The 12,825-nt window shown below is 40.9% G+C and overlaps 1 protein-coding gene across 1 annotated transcript in view; it reads left to right on the top strand.

Moving 5' to 3' along the window:
- Nucleotides 1-12,825, top strand: part of acot7 (acyl-CoA thioesterase 7) — a 48,246-nt gene that overhangs the window by 8,848 nt on the left and 26,573 nt on the right. Inside the window, exons 7-9 of the mRNA XM_047576123.1 lie at nt 5,740-5,831; nt 5,983-6,094; nt 6,332-6,418. Coding sequence (XP_047432079.1) covers nt 5,740-5,831; nt 5,983-6,094; nt 6,332-6,418 — 291 coding nt within the window. The remainder of the gene's footprint in view (nt 1-5,739; nt 5,832-5,982; nt 6,095-6,331; nt 6,419-12,825) is intronic.

Below are 12,825 nucleotides of genomic sequence, written 5' to 3'. Positions count from 1 at the left end.
GAGTGGATGTACCTGCACACGTGCTGCGACACAACGCATGCACGTACTCAATGCACTGATGCACACACATATGGGACCCGCGCGCATCCAGAGTCTCCTGTGCTGACATATTCAGCACAGAAAAAGTCGCACAGCTACCTGTTCTCACGAACGCGCGGATGCACAGCGACGACTCGCACACTCTGCTTTTGCCAGGACTGGCACAATTTACATATTACTCACCAGATCTTTTCCTTAGTAAATGACTGACGGGCGGCTTGGGCAGGAACACAGAACAAAAACCTACATAGTTTGAGTGTAGACTTAAATATTTTGTGTTTTACGTACATGATTTTGCATATGTGATGGTGTGCATTTGTGCAGCCATGCATGTTTTAGTAACTCTGTGCATGTTGTAATTTATGTTTATTCACGTGTTTGAGTATATGTGTGTATGTGTGTGTGCGCATACTGGGGGAGGAGGCGAGCACCCAGGTTCCACAGTCAGTCAGGCAGCATCTCGTCAGGCGGGCCTCAGCCACAGACCCCCAGGGTAAGGCTGCCTACTGTGGGCACGAGCCGTGATGATTGTCCCCGCTGGGGCGACTGCACATGCGTACTATCATGCACATGCGCGCTCACTCTAAAACCTACACACACTACAGCGCACACAAATTTTTATACATACATACATATTTATATATATATATATATACCCACATAAGTGTTGCCCATGCAACACTGCAGTAACACACAATGTATAAAACAGCACACTGTCACGCTCACACGCAGACGCAAAGATCTGCTCGGTGCAAACACACAAATATAAAGAAAAGATTCTTACAAATAAACGTTGTTCTTGCTCACGTGCACAGCATTCCCACAGAAGTAATGTTGCATGCATGCTCAGGCACACATTTGCATAAACACAGCATATAGTGAGTGTACCCCCACAACACACACTCACACACACATGCATATGCAGAGCTGTGAGCAATGCATTGTGGGTTGGGGCTTAAAATACTGTAAGCGTGACAGTTCCTGTCTTGATCATGGTAGGTCACAGAGATACACGTACAGAAATAACGTTGCGTACGCACAACACACACATGCGCACACATATTTAAACTGTATTGTTTTAGTCTCATATAAAGAAAGAAGAAAATATCAGTGGAGCTTTTTATTGTCCAGTTGTTAATTGTCACAAATAAAAAGAGGAATTTAAACACAGCATACTAAATGTGTGACTCAAAGAAAAGAAAAAAAAAACCCTCAAACCTTTAACAATAATGTACAGAGGCGTAAGAGGTTTGTAACTGGACACTAACACAAAATAAAGGTTAGCTAAGTGAATCATAGAATTGTTTATGTAAAACTACCCTGGATTCTGTCAGCGGAGGAGAAGCTTATTGTCTCACAGCTGCATCTCTTGGATCAGAATTTTGCTCGAGTTCAAAAACAATATTCCCTTTGAGTGCTTAAAAATATACAATAATGTTTAAACCGCTGAAGGATATTTACTTTTCTTTCAGGAAACTGTCTAAAAACTCTATTTTTGACATGATTTCATCTATTCCTATCAGGCTCTGTCATCCCACAGAGGGACTGTAGTTAAGAGTAAAGGAGCCTTGGCTCAACACAATGGAAAATCTGTGGTTTTGATCATGGGGCTCGAGCACCAAGAAGGGTCCTCTCTGCACTGTGTCGGAGCTTGGAACATGCTGTTCAGGAAGGAGAAAGGAAAACAAGATTTTTTTTTTTTTTTTCCACTCTGAGGAAGAATTAAGGGGTAGTGAGTAAGAGACAAAGGGGAGAGCAGAGGGGTGACTGTGTCAAAGACAGTGATAAATCAAGTGAAACTGTCAGAGGTGAAAGAAATGGATGAGGTGAAAGTGGTTGGGGCGAAGGGTAGAACATGAGAACTCAAAGATCTTAGACTAGTTCACACCGGGATCTGACACTCTGTAATGTCCTTGAGAACAGAAAATGCGCATTTGGGAAATGAAGTCATGATTGATCCCTTAAACTTAGATTAAAGGGGATTAGATGATGCATAAGTCGTGCTGGAGAGACCGTTCCCCCACTCAAGCGCCCGTGTGAATACTCAAATCAGTGCTCAAAAAATGCTCTAATTTATAATTAAATATGTGTTTGGGAGTTTCTGATGTCTAGAATGAAGATAAAAAAAAAAAAAAAAGCACAGACTGTCTGTGTGCCTAAGCCTGCTCGACAACATGACTTGTTTTGTAGTTAATACCTGATTTGTTGGATTCTCGTTCCGTAATCAGCTCACATTTAAAGGCTTTCAGCTTATGTTAGTATCACTGCTAGTTTTCTGCCATTATTTCGCTGTGAAATCAGCCATGCGACGGCAGTTGGGCTTGTTTGATTTGTAATAACCTCCCTGTCACGTAGTGGTGTCCTCTTGCACATGAATGCACCCACTGCACCTTTGCATTTTCATCACACACCTGTCTTCTGCTCCACCACTGCACCATTAATTAAAAAAAAAAAAAAAAAAAAAAAGCTGTACCCACCACTGCCGGGTGAGGTTTGTCTCAGCTGTCACGGTGCCCTTTTACATTGATGGAGTATAGACCCCTCCATGGCCCACGTCACTGTGACATCACGAAGTTAGCTGGAGGCAAAACAGAGGGAAGCTTGAGGCGAACACTGTCACTTTCAACCATGAAAATGTCGTCTTGTTGTGTTTTTGGTGCCACGACCGAAAAATCTGAAACACTTAACTTGAAGTTTTATCACGTACCAGCCACTGCCAGTTGTAGACAACTTTGGTTTGGCTTTGACGATTAAAAGAAAAGACCGAAGTGAGAGAATCAACAACACTTCATATCAGATAAGATTAATATCTGCATCATCAGTTTCAGCCTGGATAACATTATGGGTTAGAATAAACTGTGACTGAAATTACGTTAAGTTAATTATTATTCAGGGGATTCTTGTTACATGTTAATGCTAATGCTAATGCTAGGTTAGGGGTGTCCACTCTCCACAGTTACTTCTTGTAATATCTTTGCTGGAAAGGCTTCAGTTGATAAAGACAGCCCCTCTGTGTTCATATGGACAAAAGTCATCGTTCATATTCATCTATTGCAAGTCTTGCGCACGTCCATTCAAGACATTGTTATAGGCATCTAATGATTTGTATGCCTTCAATTTTACTTTCCTGTTGATGCTGGTTTTCTCAATTAGGTAAATGTAAATGTCTGCCTATTGCGTTGGACGATTTGGTATTACGGTAAGTTAATCGTTTTTGGGGGGATTCTTGTTACGTGTTAATGCTAATGCTAACCGCAAGCAAACGCAATGTTACAAGTGTTTCAGAGGTGTCTAAGCAGAAGTTGCATTTACTACGTTTCCCTCCGCAGTGGTTCCACTAACTTCTTGTATTATCTTTGTTGGAGAGGCTTCACTTGATAAAGACAGACCAGACTTCGTCCCCTCTGTCTTCTCCAGTGTGTGAGAGCGTAGGGGTCGGTGAATATAGTCAGAGTCAACTTTTTAAAATAACACTCACGGTCTCAGAGAGCGACTGTATTAATATGTTGATTATTGTAGCCAACACTATTTAGTAGTGATGTGCAGTTCATACTGAAATATCGACCGGGTCTTTATGCTCTAAAATCAATTCTCAAATCATAACATTGACACTTTCAATACTTTAGTCATTCGAATCGAGGTAATGTGGTAACACCCTGGAAAGTAATTAAACTGGAGTTGTGGCGACACAACAAACCTCAGCCTGTAGCTTAAACCACAACACAAAATATAAGATACTTGCGATGAGGAGGACAAGAGAGGAGAGGACAGTGTCAGAACTAAGATGCAAGTTTTAATTTTATAGTAGTTCTTAATGGTTAAGCACAACAATTTATTTTAATGGTTTTATTATTTCACTTATTCCTTTTTTTTCACATATTTTGTATGATTGTGTGTGTTTTTCTTTTCATCTTTTTGTTGTATTAGCTCGGCTATATAGTAAATGAGGCCACTACCTCAATATACTTCCGAGTTTAAAATAAATAAATAAATTACTCTCACGACTTGTATTCTTTATGCAGCTATGATTTGAAATACACAACTTTTTTTTTTTTTTTTTAGGTTTACCAGACTCATTATGGTCTATTTACACAAAGTATTGGTATCGGATTGGCATCACCGATACAAGTCATAAATTTTACTCAGTATCAGATCGATAACTAAGTCGACTGTTCCTCCTGCCACAGCTATTTTATTTATCAGTTCTCTGTGTCATGTCATATGGAAACCTACACAGGTGCAAACCTGTTTGTTTTGCAGGCATTTTACAAAGCTATCAGCACGAATTATAGATAAAGGAATAACATATGCTATTTTAGTGGATATGCTGTGAAGGATGTATAGGGATCAAACACTGATATTGTCTTAATCTGATACAGAGGGATTTCCAGTTCGAAGTCAGTTCCCCGGTTGCGTTCCGGTCAAACAGGTCATCCGCCGACCTGGGAATGGTTCTGAGGCAGCCGGTTCAGTCCGGCGCTCTACCCTTTGTCTCTCTCGTATTCCTCTTGTCCCTCCCTCTACCCTAAACACAGTTCACTTAAAAGGTCCAGCAGGAGCTAATAATAGACTGGAGTCGCTCCGTCTTGGGTAGAATCAAGGATATGTAAATATGCTTCCCTTTTTTTTCCGTTTTTTTTCCTCAGGGCAACTTCCTGGTTGCTGGCAAGGGCGGCAGCCAATGAGAGGCGGAGGAGTGAAGCTTGGTTGGCATGGCAACGAGGCCTAGCTGTCTGCACACTTTTAACTCTGGCGTAAAATGCAAATGTTATTTCCCAGGAGTGACCTGCCATAAGCTGCTGCTCCCACTCTCCTCTCTTAACTTGGCGTTTCCTAGTGTAAAGTCTACGGCTAATTCAAGTATCAGAAGAACTTATTTATTGACTTGTCTTTAAATATCAAACGAGTCCGTGAGACGTTGCAGCCTTTTACAATTCGAGACCGTGATTTCACTTTCCAACCTCCTGGCCCTGTGCTGTCTTCAATCTTTGCCTCCTTTGTGTGCCATAACAACACCACCTCAAAATAGCCCCTCTTTCTCTGTTAGCGAATTAAGTGGGAAAAAAAAAAAAAAAAAAAAAAATTGTGGGCAGAGTGGAGCAGACATCACTATGACAACGTCTCCACCCGATTGCTATGAGATGTCATTTCCATGAGTTTTGTCTCCTGATCTTGTGGTGCTTAACTTCCTGCAGGAAGGCAGAGCTGATGGAACACACAACATTAATATTTGTAGAGAGAGTTAAATGAGTGTGTTGCCATGGTATTTAATCCATTTTGTAATCGCAACATAACAAAATAAAAAAAATAAAAAATACAGAAAGTTAAGGATTTGGGGATTATGCTAAATCTTGGTGAGTTTAGTGAGCGCGAGCTTGTGTTTTCTGAATACACAAACGATCATCTTTGAACAAAGTCCTCATTTGTTTTCTGCTTCTTTTGTTTGCAGAAGAAAGACTAATCTCAAGGCAGCACCACTGACTTCGTTTAAAAACTGAAGTGGCTTTTATCGGGGTGTTAATAGAAGCGTCTGTTTTGACGGCAGCTCTTTTCATAATCGCTCGCTCGATTGTTGTTTTATTTGAGAGCCGCGTCAAAACATCTTGCCTGTTGGTTTTCAGTCAAACCGTCAAGTTCATTACTGGCAGACTCCATGTGGATTTCCATGTGTGAATTCGGCCGTTTTCTCTGTGGCTGCAGGTGCCAAAAGGATGGCCAACAAGGCATCGCTGTGGTACGTCCCATGTTCGCTGCAGAATTTAGGCAAGGTCATGGAGGTGCCGCCCATCGAGGTACGTGGAAACTTCCTGTTTCATCTTTCATCTTTGGTTGAATGAAAGTGTGTTTCAAGTCACTAGTTTTGCTTATACTGTTCAGACCGGTGTTTGAGTGGATATATATGTGCACCTGTGAATGCTCATGTTGTATATATTATGCCTGTAGTATGTTGCAGAGCAAGAGGCGGAGGGCAGGAGGCGCTACGAAGCCCAGAAGATGAAGAGACTGGAGGCCAAACCAAGGATTGAAAAGACGGTGCCAGCTCCATTCAATCCAGGTAACACATATCACCCTAATTAAAACGAAATTAAAAATCTGAGGGGTTCTCTAAAAGTTTTTATTGTGGAAAGCCCTGAAGAGCTACTACATTTTTTTTTTTTACATTTATATATTGTTGTATATATTTGTATATTATATGTATTTGCTGTAGTTGCTAGCACGCAATGTCTTATTTTGGGTATTTTTGCGTTTCTTTTATTGAGCACTTGGTTTTGCGTGTGTTTTTGCTCTGCAGAACCCTACACGGTTGGCTTTAGCCAGTCCCTTCTGATCCAATATCTGTGCTATCCAGAATGCATAGCGCACGGTTACATGGATTCAGGTGAGTCTGACGTTAAAGACAAATGACAGTTGGCTTTAATGTTGTGGAGTTTCAGAGTTTTTAGTGATACTAAGGAGAATATGAGCGGAAACCAACAGAGAATACACAGCAAATTTTTATCCTAAATGGTGTCTGCATCTAGGATTAATTTGTTTTCACACCAATCACTGTGTGATTGGGTCTCACGGATCTCATATCCCGTCATAAAACAAGTTCGGACATGCAGTGAAAAGGCAGAGACGCAGTAAAACCGAGTGAAAGCCAATCACCTCACTGCTGAAGACCAACACATTTTTATTTATTTTTGTTGTATTTTTTTTTTCTGTGGGAAGAAATAAATATAAGCTTAGGGACCTGTGAATTCACATTAATTTGTTAGAGTTTTTTTTTCTCCTGGTGATTCAAAAAGAACAGCAGTGGTGTGTAGGAAGGGATCTATTTGCAGAAAAGAAATGCCATGTTCATAATTATGTTTTAATTATGAACAGTGGTTTTGTTAGCTTAGGATGAGTCCTTTATATACTGTATATGCAGGGTCCCCTTCACAGGCTCTGGCAAAATACTCGCACCTTTTATTCTGAAAAGGAATTCTCCTGTAGATGTCACAAAATAAATATTCAGAAGACATCAGCAACTTATTTATACACTGCACCGAAAGTATTGTCTGCAGTTCAGAAAGGGGTGCATGGAAGTTTGATTGCAGGGGAATTTGCAGTTCCTCAGTCAATTCCACTGTTGTGACATATATGAACATCTAACTTTTTTTTTTTTGAGAGGTTCTTAGTGAGCTGTTTCTGCTTAATCTCATGAAATGTAAATGAAGTCGCACATGCATACAGTGCCGCTTTATAAAAGTATTTGCGCCGCCTTTAGAAGTTTCCGGGTTTCTGCATAACAATGACTCACAGCATCTGCAGATTTTCACATAGGTTGTATAAGCAGACAAAGAGAGCCCAGTGAAACAAACGAAACTGAAATATTTCACTTGTGCATTCATTTATTCCGTATCTGGTGCAGCAATAACCAAATTTAATCAGTCTGATCAGTCGCCTACAGCAGCTGGGAGGGATTATAGCCCATTCAGTCCTCAGTACAGGACTTTGACTTGGTCGTTCCAAAACATTAATTTTTGTTCTTCTTTAATCATTATTTTGTAGAATGACTTGTGTGCTTGGGCTCCTGTCTTCCTTCATGACCCTGTGTCTCTTAAGATTCAGCTTACAGACAGATCCAGTCCTGACATTTTCTGTTAGAATTTGTTGGTATAATTCAGACTTCACTGGTTCATCAGTGATGACAAGACGTCCTGGCCCAGATGGAGCAAAACAGGCCCAAACAAGGACGCTGTCACCCCCATGTTTCGTGGAAGGGATGAGGTTCTGATGCTGGAATACTGTGTTGTTTCGTCTCTTGACATGATGCTTCTCATACAAACCAAATAATTCAACTTTGGACTCATCCATCCATCCACAAAATATTTTTTCAAATAGACTTGTCCACATGTAAAACTACAGTTGGGCAGTAATGTTATTTTCAGATAGCAGTGTCGCCATGCATTCAGTGTTCTCCCGATGGTGGATTCGTGAACGTTAACCGTAGCCTTCCATTGTGAGAGAGCCTTTTATTTTCTTAGAAGTTACTCTTTCAGACTTTTATTGAGGGACACTGGTTGGTCGACCACTCCTATGGAGCGGAATCAGTCGCCCATTTTTTCCACACTCTGTCTAATCGTGGATTTGTGGATTCCAAACTTTTTAGATGTATGGAAATCTGTTGATATTTTTATGCAGGAATGCAGCAAATTCTGAGGGGTACAAATACGTCTAAGCGTCTCTGTATGTGTGGGTCAAATGATAATCACCTGCACTGACCTCTCTAAAGCAGCGAGCATTGTCTTATGTTGTCATACTACTAAAAAAAAAAAAAAAAATTATAATGTTTTGAGGTTGCTTTTTTGTTTTTTTACTTTTAAAATTTGATCCAGCGCTAGCAGCTGCTGACAAAGTGTTTCTGCGCTGAGTGTTTCCAAGACACTGTCTGTCACTAGGCTTCAGCATCTGTCACATTTCTTTGTCATATTTAAACAAAGAGCTCATGTGCGCCATAGCGCTGTTAGTATTCAAGTCAGAAAGGACAGGGGCGGACCATCTATGACCCTGGCACAGTATTGAAATCCTGCAGGAAAGACAATGTATGTTTTAAAGCAGAAGTTTTGCGTTGTACGTTGTCTGAGGTGAATAGATGAGAGTTGTAAGAATGACTGTGAAGAACAAAACTGCAAGACTGTCGACTGTTCTGTATTTAGTGTATGTGTGCACTGTTGCATTGCTTAAACTGCTTGTTGTTCTGTGGAACCTGCACGACGGCACGCGGCTGTAACAGTGGGAACTTAAAGGTAGAAAATGGACAGCCAATGAGAGTTTCACCTACTTTCAGCCTTTTAAAACGTCTTACTTGACCTACTTAACCGCCTATAAGTAGATAAATTATTTTTACTGCTTTATTTTTTTGCTGATACATTCTGAGGCTCCTTGAAAATACACATTCACAAAAAACTCTTGAGCTGAAGCAGATTTTTTTCATGTTTTACAAGCTTCCAGTTGTGCTTTTGCTGTTCCCCCGGATTGGTTTGGTTTCCTTAAAAAAACTTTTGTTTTTCTCCAATATATTTTGGAGAGAATATAAAAATAAAGTGCTTTCGTTTCCAGACTTGAATGTTTAGCCACCCCGTTATCAAAAATCTATCCTCTAGATACTGTTGGCGGTGCTTTGTAACAAATCCAACGTTTTTATCAGCGCAGACCAGATGCTTTTTATCACTGGAGGTATATTGTTTCTGGCTCACACTGCCATTTCTATTGAGGTCAGCCATGTAAGGAGGCCATCAAAGCGACACCGGCATGGTGAGGTGGAAAAACAGAAGAGAGATGTTGACTGAGAAGGAAAGGGGATGGAAAGGAGACAGGACTGGGTGGCGGGACGGGTGGTGCAGATAAGTGGTGCACGTGTCATGGTTTCCTTTAGAATTTGGAAAGTTTGCTGAGAAATCTGTCCAGTGCAAATGTGGAACAGGCACACGCTCGCTCTGCCGACTCTTTCTGTACATGCCATTGCTCATTAGGCAATGTTCTCTGTTGTTCGCTGCTGCTGCTGCTGCTGCTGCCTTCACTAGACTTATTTTATTTACGTAACACAGTCAGGTCAGGGAGCCAGAGTGCTCGCTCTCTGTCAAGTAAACTTCCACGAGGAAATGACTGCCAGTCTATCCACTTCCTGTATTTTCAACCCAAAGAGACTTAAAGCTCGAAACACTCATACATGAACTCATAAGAACAGAATCCAGTCTCTTCTGATGACTGTCTGACTGACGGTAAGCAGACACAAAATGTGACAACACACCCATCCAGGCTGAGACTTGACAATCATGTCACTGACACTAATGCAGGATAATACAGTCATGTCATTTTAATCTCCTCTGTTTGACAGTTATGTGGGATCCCATTCAGGAAGTCGTTCTGCAATTATTTGGCATCAAAATTCACAAATGTCCTTCATTAGAGCACGGTTTCTCAATTTGGCGATGTCAAACTGCTGCTCCTCTACAAAACAAAAGCGAAACGTCCCTGTGAGGGCTAAGATGGTCCAGACTATTAGCTGAGCATCTTCGGAATTAAGACTTCAGCAGCGCAGCCGGTTCCTTTCGTGCCCGCAGGAGTTTTAGGGACCGATGTCAAAAAAACTGTTCACAAATATCACCCAGATTAAGAAAGCGCCGTGTGAGACTGTTGGGGAATGGATCCCATGTGCAGCGAGTGCGGTCGATGGAACGTGCACCGCTGCCTGACGGTAGGAGTGGAAAATAGCGTGCACATTGCGCTCAAAGCATTCTTGGTAAATTTGCAAAATGTTTGCAACACCAGATGTTGGGAGGTCGAAGGCCTCTGCAGTTGCTCCTCAAATGGTAGACACCTGGTGTGTGGTGGAAATGTGTAGCTGAACAAAAGCCTGGACATTTTCTAAAATCCTGGAAGAGATCAGAGGATCACAAAGCTTAACCGACCACCATGCCCTTTAAGTCAGCGCTCTTCTTTTTCATTCTCCTTTTTACTTTTCTTTGTTGCTTATTCTTCTTGCCACACGGTCACCTCTCCTTTGTTATCTCATGTTCTCTCGTTCCTTCTCTCTGCTCTCCCTTCACGTTCTAAGGAAGTGTACCACTTGTTTCCAGGGAAACAGCAGTTTATTTCCACGGGTGGGCATCACTGCGGACAGAATAAAATTAGTATAGCAAAAAAAGGGGAATTAAAAACACGCAAACCCTGATATGTGCTGTCATGTGTTTTCCATTGTTAGTCATGTTTGCTTCTGTGCAAACATTGATGTCCGTTACATCTACGGTGCATGTATGTTCTACCGAAAGAAGAGGAAATGAAAGCAGCGTGCCTGTTATATAGTAACTGCTGCACAGATTTAATACAGGATGTGAACTTGTACGTGAGACATGCCAGGGAAAGAGAGCGTAGAACATCTATCGCGGAGGCTTTATATTGTCTGTCCTCTGCTCTGATCTCTGCTCAGTGAGTATATAAACATGTCAGTGGCTGAGGTTGAGGAATTCAGGGAGACAGGGATATGTCCACTGGAGCTTGTGTGATCAACCTTTGTGTATGTCTGTAGATTGCTCCCTCTGCCTTGGCGGCCTTCTGTCCTTCAAAACAAACATTGTGAAATAAAATACTGGATCGGCTACACCGGTGGAGCCTTTCCTAGACTCTGGAGAAGAGCATTTAAAGATAAGGAGTTGAAAATCACTCTGGTGACATACACTCTCACTGCATTCACGTAGACGCTGATATTATCTCTAATAATCATAATGATACAGTCAGAAGGAAAATGCAAAAGTTTAACCACCTGAATAGGGATTGACCGCCAAGCACAGTCGAATTGAAAGCGGTGGTGCAAACCTTTGATAGCGTCTTCAATAGAAAACATTTAAATAACCATGAAATGTTTGGTCCGGTTGATTCTCTCTTGTAGGAATAAATCAATTCTTTTCATTCATCGTGCATTTTTTCATGTATGTAGTTTCCAGGAAGGACAGAAACATAGAGGGTAGCAAAACAATGAGTTGTTAAAAAATATGAACTGATGTGTGCACTCCAGTTGAAAATGTGGATTCTATTAAATTAATTCAGCATTTTCAGTAAATCTTTTTGTATTTTTTGCAGATTTGACACTTAACTACTTTGTGTACTTTAACCCTTTATAAGGTACAGACTGAAATACTGGGAATGCAATATGTCGTCCCTACAGTGTAATTGTAGGGTAGACGTTTTTTTTTTTTTTTGTAACATTTTTCTTTTCCTTGAAGAAAATCAAGGTCAATTAAGTTACCATATATGGTTCCCTGCCCTTAAGTGGTACAAAATGTAAACATATATTTAGACCATTAGAAACATCAACATACACATTATTACATTAGAAAACATGAGGCCACCTCTTTGTGGTACCTAATAAAGCGATTACACTCGGCGTTCATGCAGAGGTGGACCTCACAAACCACATTTGACCAGAGAACCTCTCTCCTCTCAGTCCTGATCTTCTCTGACTGACTGAGTGAAAACCACACGCTTCTAAACCTCACTGAGAGGCACGGGGACGCAATCTGAAATGTGTGTGGAAGTTACCAAATATGGCTTTTTGCCCCTTAAAAGGTCAGCAAAACAGTTACATGTTGAATCTCTACAAGAATTACTGTCCTTGCACAGTAAATATTGGTATATGCAGAATACTTTATTAATCACATGCTGAAATTGCAGGGTTACTGCAGCCAAACCACACAAACAACCACATGTGTCTGTTTGAGATGTAGAAATTATCACATAATTCAACTAATAGGAAACCTGTTGAGTTAAAACAGTGGCTTTGCAAACAGATTTTTGAGATTTATTAAGCCGGAATATCTTTTTTTTTTTTTTTTTTTTTTTTTTTCTTGTGGTATATGTGCAGGAAACCCTAAGCTGTCAGTGAAGACTGAGACAAAGGTGCTTTAATGAATAAAACCAAAATCACAGCACAGAAGCTTCGCCATGGTCAAACCAGCAATTAATTGAAGGGAGAGCTTGTTTGCTTACTACACTGACATAGAATCGATACAAGAGAGAAAAGGCACCAGCTAACTAACTGCATCGAATTGATCCAACATCAGCGGCCCAAAGTTTGGGATAGCAAGGCCTCGCTGGACACTTATGAGTCTGTGTGTGTGTATATATCTAATCCATGTGGACAAATATATTGAACAGTTTTCTCAAGCTGTTGGTTATCTTTCAGTTTTCGGAGAAGAAAAGAATTTACATCGGGTTTGTTTGCAAAGTGAGTGTCCTGGTTATGAGACAGAGTTCAGCAGA

Source organism: Mugil cephalus, chromosome 1 (assembly GCF_022458985.1).
Source record: "Mugil cephalus isolate CIBA_MC_2020 chromosome 1, CIBA_Mcephalus_1.1, whole genome shotgun sequence".
NCBI lineage: Eukaryota > Metazoa > Chordata > Actinopteri > Mugiliformes > Mugilidae > Mugil > Mugil cephalus.
This window is presented reverse-complemented; position numbering and strand designations above follow the sequence as displayed.